The sequence below is a fragment of the Sinocyclocheilus rhinocerous genome, unplaced genomic scaffold, assembly GCF_001515625.1.
Source record: "Sinocyclocheilus rhinocerous isolate Xijiao unplaced genomic scaffold, SAMN03320098_v1.1 scaffold3201, whole genome shotgun sequence".
Taxonomy (NCBI): domain Eukaryota; kingdom Metazoa; phylum Chordata; class Actinopteri; order Cypriniformes; family Cyprinidae; genus Sinocyclocheilus; species Sinocyclocheilus rhinocerous.
The window spans coordinates 497,209-504,528 of NW_015662182.1; the positions used below are offsets into that span (position 1 = coordinate 497,209).

Sequence of the window (7,320 nt, forward strand, 5' to 3'; positions counted from 1 at the left end):
TCTCACATTTTTACATTTTACGTGCCATAAGGGTAAATTTGACCATCAGCTTCCTGTGCAAGTTGTCAAATTTTACAGTATCGAAAATATGAGTGCATACTCTCAAATGTATTCTAATTTCCCCACATGTGCCCAGATGGTATACTTCAGTGACTTACAGAGAAAGACTTTGAAAGACCTTCAAGTCCAGCTGGTTTAATTCAAGTAATATTTTATATTGATATACATTTCATATTTGACATATGTAGCACCATGTAAATAGAAAGCATCAGATTCATCGACGGTAGTGCCGTCCAGAATACAATCTTTTGGATCTGATTTTCGAAACTTGAAGGATAAAGTGCAATATTTCACATTTGATTATTCAATATTCAATATTTTGACAAAACTTCACCAAAGAAAGCTTGTAAGAAACAAAAATTGTACTCCTTTTTAAAGAGCTCTCACAAAGCTTCACTTTTTATTTTATTTTTTAGGATTTGCACCATGGTATTCTGTGTTTCTCAACTCTAAAATGGGTTGTAGGTCTGTTTTAATATAGCAGCAGGGAAAACGGCACAGGGCAACTAACCATATTGTGCATGCATAAAATAGTCAGATATTAGACTATCAGCCAGATAGTAACAGACTCTCCCTATCTTTTGTTGTTGTCGTCCAAGGTTGTATGCCATTAACATCTGTAGTGCAAATTCATGTCAATTGGTAGCTGTAAATATGTATTTCAAAGAAGGTACCATGGCATAAACAACTGATATCACCACTTTACCGTAGTGCCATCACACTTTGGGTTTTACAGTAATTTCCCTGCAGTTCTTTAAATATCATGATGAATTATCAGTCTTTAAGTTTATTCACTGGGACAGTGATATCCCTTTAACCATGTTAAATCCTCCAGCGTGCCCCAGTGTAAGTACACAATGGACAGGACGACCATGATGTGCATAATCTGGTGACTATTAAACCAGTAGTCAAACCGTCCAGGACTGAAGCGCTCTGGAAGGCGGGAAATATTGACTAGTCCTCCTAGCAATGCAAGAGTATCCATGGTGAGGTAGAGGCGAAGGGCTGCGGGGCTTCCTCTGCCTGCACCAGTCAGACGCAACATAAAGAGAACGAACCGGAAGATCGCCTGCCAGGCGAAGGATTGCAGGCGGTGCACATTACTCTGGGCAGAGACAGCGCAGTGAACACCGTAGCCAGAGAGAAGGAGATATGCCAACATCGCCACACGGCGGGATGATGGGTAACACAACAAAGTTATGTGAATAATTGGCAGAGCACCTGCAAAAAGAAAAGTACAGGGAATTAATTGAATAATGGCCCTTGAAAGAATCAACAATCAGTGTCCCCTGCTGAAAAGAAAAAAAAATGATAAAACCAGCCTAAGCTGGTTGGCTGGTCTTCCAGCCTGGCTGAGCTGGTTTTAGCTGCTTGGTCAGCTAGTCTCCCAACCAGAAGTGGGCAAAAGCCCTCTAAAACCAATCAACCAGCTTAGGCTAGGTTTAGCTTTTTCTTTTTTCCAGCAGGGTCGGCGCAGAAAAGTACAGGGAATTCATTGAAAAATGGCTCTTGAAAGAATCAACAATCAGTGTCCCCTGCTGAAAAGAAAAAAAAAAGATAAAACCAGCCTAAGCTGGTTGGCTGGTCTTCCAGCCTGGCTGAGCTGGTTTTAGCTGCTTGGTCAGCTAGTCTCCCAACCAGAAGTGGGCAAAAGCCCTCTAAAACCAATCAACCAGCTTAGGCTAGGTTTAGCTTTTTCTTTTTTCCAGCAGGGTCGGCGCCGCGAGAATGCAATTTCAACCAAGGGCGACCTCGCCTTGGAATGCGATTTCGAGGCCCCCTTTAGAAATACAAATGCCCCAATAAGTGTAATAGTTCCCACATTTAGATTTCATTTGAAACTTGCTACAAAACAGTGACAATTTTAGTAGGCTAATTAGTGATGATGTGTATTTCGCCAAAGGTCCTGGGGTAAGTTGAGCCAGTGGCTCACCCCTTCTTATTATTATAAAGTATTATTTTACTGTAATTAAACATTATATTTAATTAATTTTACACCAAACATGATTTGATTTTGTTCTTTGTTTTGAACTTGATTTTGTTATGTAAATTTTAAATAGGCCTTGTTTATGAAAATTGGCCACTGAAGTTTTTATGAAATTGTATTTCCCTGCAACATTTATAAGTGGGATGTCGAGTACTATTATCCCATTTCTGTAAGGTGTGACAATTTTAGTAGGCTAATTAGTGATGATGTGTATTTCGAAATCAAAATTTATGTTGGTGCATAGCAGTGGTGATCTACTTCAGTGAATTTTATAATGTCAAGGGGCTTCATTTTCCCAAATGGAAAGCATATTTATACTGTTCGATATGCTCACTATTCCTATGTGCCATTCACCAAATGGAAAAGGGACTGATTTCAGATGCAGCTTTAGTGTCTTTTTATTATGTAAGCGGTGTTTCTGATTTATTTCGAAATCAAAATTTATGTTGTGCATAGCAGTGATCTACTTCAGTGCTGTTTATAATGTCAAGGGGCTTCATTTTCCCAAATGGAAAGCATATTTATACTGTTCGATATGCTCACTATTCCTATGTGCCATTCACCAAATGGAAAAGGGACTGATTTCAGATGCAGCTTTAGTGTCTTTTTATTATGGAAGCTGTGTTTCTGATTCTAGAGAGCAGGTGATTGCAGAAAATCTATAGCTTATAGATTACAATAAGGCTAACATACTTTTACTAAAATGCCAGAAATGTTAATTTTGATTTCTTTAAATAAGAAGCTTGTGATTTACATTGATACATTTAGCAGATGCTTTTATCCAAAGCAACTTACATTACGTTGCATTCATAGCACACATTTTATCAGTAATTGCTTTCCCTTTTTATGAAATTGTATTTCCCTGCAACATTTATAAGTGGGATGTCGAGTACTATTATCCCATTTCTGTAAGGTGTTTTTTTTAATCTTCAATTTGAACTTTTTGTTCTGAAATTTTTTTATAATTTAAAAACGCCTTCAGACTTGTGAACTGTATCTTTAAATAAAACTTTTAAGAAGTCATCCATCCATCTATTCCATTATCCAAACCTATAGGGCCTATGTCCTTTTTAGGGCCAGTCCATCACAAGGCTCACACATAGATTTTACATAGAATAAAAAAAGTAATTTTTATTGAATTTCTCTTCCTTTGATACAGCATGAGGTGAAAATATTCAGTTTTACTTCAGTATAATCAGTGTGGCACAGTTTAATTCCATGTGGCTCAACTTACCCTCTCCCTAGGCTCAATTTACCCCTCACTGGAGGCAAGTTGAGCCAAGAGACCACTTTTTTTGGAAAGCCATATTTTGAAAGCAGTTTATTTTAGAGCCAAATTAATTATTCCCAAGGATGCACCACATCCTGAAATTTATGTACATATTTAAGTTGGACCCATTACTGTCATGTGCTCGCTTTTAACACACCATAGGTAAAAACTGGTTCAACTCACCATCTCTCCCCTATTATTTATTTATTTAATCAAGGTTATAGAGGTACTTACATTGGACATAAATAATGTTAAAGTTGACATGAAATGAAAAAAACGAACTATTTTCTAAATGCACGTTATAAACGTATTTGTATTCTGAGTACTCTATTGAGAACAAATGTTTTTTTTTTTTTTACATTTTATTATTATTATTAATTTACATGATGACCATCAGTGTCCCGGTGAAAACAACAGACTTCTCTCTGGTGATGTGTGCAAGACTTTTTTGATAATTCATTGCACTTGTATATACACATCACAATATAGAAGAAAATATATAGAGCTATAAGCTACACTTTAACACATTTTTAGTTGATTCATATTTAATTAAGGAATCAGAATTTTAATTGGCTCATCAATGCTGTGTATATAACAGGAATCTCTGTATAGTCCTACATTTTGGAGCTTACCAAGAGTGTTGACGAGACAGACACCAAACATGTCGAAGCACAGCAGTGTGTCATAAATAGGTGCTCCACCCTCATGGTTCATGAAGAGATGGTAGAAGACTGAACAAACGGTGGGAGAGAGACAAGCCAAATAATGCACCACTCCTATCCACCACTCGACTTCAGCCCATGGGATACTCAAAGGCAAAAACAGCATAAAACAGATGAAGGGGATACCTGATGGACAAAACACCAAGAAAAGAATGTTACAATATAAGATATGAGTGAAATTAATTACTGTGATAGAGTCGATGCAATGAGCAAGCCAAATGTGTTCCCTAACATTCTTAATATTAGCGTTTTCAACCAAACGTCCCCTGTAAATTGGAGACATACAGATTATGGAATTGTACAAATTTCTTGATAATATTCCAGTAATATCCTGTGCTTTTTAAAATCAAGTACCTATCCATGCAGTCTGCATTTACAAACATACACGTGGTACTGTGATAGAATGCCACCTTTGCAATTAGTCAGTTTGTGAAATGTTATTCCTGCTAGATATTCCACGGTCAAGAAGACTACATAAAGTCACAGAGCGGGGTCACCAAGTGTTGAGGAGCATGGTGAGTAAAAGATGTCAGAAGTTCAATAGCTGAAGAGTTCCAAACTTTCTCTGGCATTAATACCGGGGGGGAAAAACCGTCAGGTGGGAGCTTCATGGAATAGGTTTCCATAGCTGAGCAGCTACATGCAAGCCTCACATCACCAATACAATGCCAAGTGTCGAATTGAGTTGTGTAAAGGACCCTGCCACTGGACTCTCGAAGCAGAGGAAATGTGTTCTGTGGAGTGACGGATCATGCTTTTCTGTTTGGCAGTCTGACTTTGGTGGATGTCAGGAGAATGTTAGCTGCCTGACTGCATTGTGCCAACTGTTTGGTGGAGGAGGGATAATGGGTCTGTTTTCAGGTTACTTCCAGTGAAGTGAAATCTTAATGTTATGCTTCCAACTTTGTGGGAACAGTTTGAGTTCTATTCCAGCATGACTGTGGCCCAGAGCACAAAGCAAGGTAAAGACATGGTAGGATGAGTTTGGTGTGGAAGAACTTGACTGGCCTGCATAGAACCCTGACGTCAACCTCATGAAACACTTTTGGGAAGGAAGATCGCAAGCCAGACCTTCTTGTCCAACACCAGTGTCTGACCTCACAAAAACACTAAATCAAAATCTTGTAGAAAGCCTTCCCAGAAGATTAGAAGCTATTATAGCTGCAAAGAAGAGACCAACTCTATATTAATGTCTCTGTATTTAACATGCAATATCATTGAAATCCCTGTTGTTGTAATGGTCAAGTATCCCAATGTTTTTTCCATGTAGTACATTTGATACATCAGAATTTTATGGCTCATATAGCATGATGTAAGAAAATATGGAGGGAAAAAAATGGAGGAAAAAAAAACACCTCAGATTTTTTCATAGGCCCAAACTGAGCAAAAATATGCAATTTGGTGCAGTTGCTGATATTTATATGGTAAAAAAAAAGAAAAGAAAAAAAGACGAAATTCTAATAGCTTGTAATGTAAAATGTAAATCAATTGGAACTTTTTAATAGTGTAGCAGACTACTTACATAAATAGCATATACATATCACTTGTCACTCCATACCTCCCAATAATATGTTTTAGTAAGATGATATTTAAATGCTTAGTTTTATGATAAAAGCCCTGTAGTTTTATTGCATGGGGCAAATGCAATGCAATGCAAGACAGTGACTGAGAAGTAAAGACTTGCCTGATGTATCATATTTGATACATTTTTAACATGATTAAAACATGTATGGATAATCAGGTATATCTTAAGTTGCTTCAGTCCAGTAATTATTAATCTTGTAATATTACTAACAAGATGAAAGTTATTCTTGCATTTAATTTGTAAAGATTTCACAGCAAAAACTCACGTTACTGAATAGAGACATTTTCAGAATTATACTAAAAGGCCTTTTACTTGCTAAAAACTATCAATCAGATGGCAGAAGGCATGTAGTAGATTTTGAACAACAGGTTTTTCTGCAAAGTTTTGAAATTTGTGTATCAAATATAATAGTATGCTTTAGAGTTAACATGACTTTTTAACACAGAGACATACATTAAAACATATTATTTCTTAATTCTAAAATCCAACAAAATTCCAAAGAAAATTTATTAAAAATTTCCAAGAACTTCCAAAATATTGGCCTCCAGAATTTTTCCTGCACTTTTACCAATCACAGCAATTACACAGCATCACTTCCAAGACAGCAATTCCCTGACGAGGATTAGATCTAATCTCCTGTAATGCTATTTACGCACCCGTCCGTAGAGTGTCACTGGGTGAATGGTGGAGAAAGTAAGTCGAAATTACATATTCAGAAGGTTCCCCTTCTCTGTAAGAGGGCCACTGGTTTCCCCCACCTTGTTTCAATAACTTTCCCTTTAGTGGGATAATGCAGGCATTCTAAATTTAATTTTAACATCCGCAAAATTCATGTACAGCTCCCTTACTTTAGAGAAGATGGTATGTAAAACAAATTCCAGAAGTTACAATGCAAATTATGGAGGATATTTTTCATACCATGTGTATAGATGTTCCCAAATTCATTGTGCAGATAGAACAAACTTCGCAGACAGTCTCTGCAAGTTGATATAGGCCGGTATCCTGTCAGAACATACTTGTTGAACTGAAGATGTAGCGGTGAATTCTTAAAATCCAGAAGTTTTGGCCCAGTAAAAATATCCATGGCAGAAAAAAGTAAAATATGCTCAGGAGTCCTTGAGCACCTTCCCCTGGGAGGAAAGTATGTATCTCTTCAAATGTTTTAAATCAAGCTATAAATACATAGTTTTTAAGAACATTCTAGCTGGTGATGGCAAAAGTTGTAACTTTCTGGCACCAGATACCCATTGTCTCGGAAATACTCGGGTGTAGAACTGCAGCAACTTGTTGCTTGCAAAGAAGCTGTGGGCCAATTTACTGCTACTTAGTGTCTTAGCCAATCAGCAGCAGTCAGACTCAGCAGAGGTCAGCTCATGGAAGATTACAGTTCCTTAAGTACAAACGCTAGCCTACCGGCAGACTTTGACACATGCTTTTTTTTATTTCTTATTACCCACATTTGTTTCAATATGATAATCCCAGGACATCTTTTGGTGCTATAGTCCAGGGAAAGCTTTAAAGACTTAAACAAGGCTTGGATTTAGAGTTTATTTATATACATACATAGCCTTGCCACAGGAAATTAAAAAGAAATAAATAACAATGGCTTCTGGAAACAAAATAACACACATCTACATGAAACAAAATACATAAAATAAATTTTTTGTATTACAAAAGTATAGACAAATATGGAATG

The 7,320-nt window shown here is 37.0% G+C and overlaps 1 protein-coding gene across 1 annotated transcript; it reads right to left on the reverse strand.

The window, feature by feature from the left end:
- Nucleotides 1-6,908, reverse strand: LOC107727949 (progestin and adipoQ receptor family member 4-like). The gene is made up of 3 exons (XM_016537989.1): nucleotides 6,543-6,908; nucleotides 3,950-4,165; nucleotides 1-1,281 (listed from the first exon to the last, which is right to left on the reverse strand). The coding sequence occupies exons 1-3, from the start codon at nucleotides 6,706-6,708 to the stop codon at nucleotides 848-850; spliced, it is 816 nt and encodes a 271-aa protein (XP_016393475.1). The 5' UTR covers nucleotides 6,709-6,908; the 3' UTR covers nucleotides 1-847.
- Between the last annotated feature and the right edge of the window lie 412 nt (nucleotides 6,909-7,320).

Bases quoted from the DNA above. Each gene is read 5' to 3' on its own strand.
- LOC107727949 (XM_016537989.1), bottom strand. From the start codon at position 6,708: ATGGATATTTTTACTGGGCCAAAACTTCTGGATTTTAAGAATTCACCG. The intron at 4,166-6,542 runs GTATGAAAAATA...TTTGTCCATCAG, and splicing joins TGGGAACATCTATACACATG to GTATCCCCTTCATCTGTTTT. The intron at 1,282-3,949 runs GTAAGCTCCAAA...TTCTTTTTGCAG, and splicing joins CTGTCTCGTCAACACTCTTG to GTGCTCTGCCAATTATTCAC.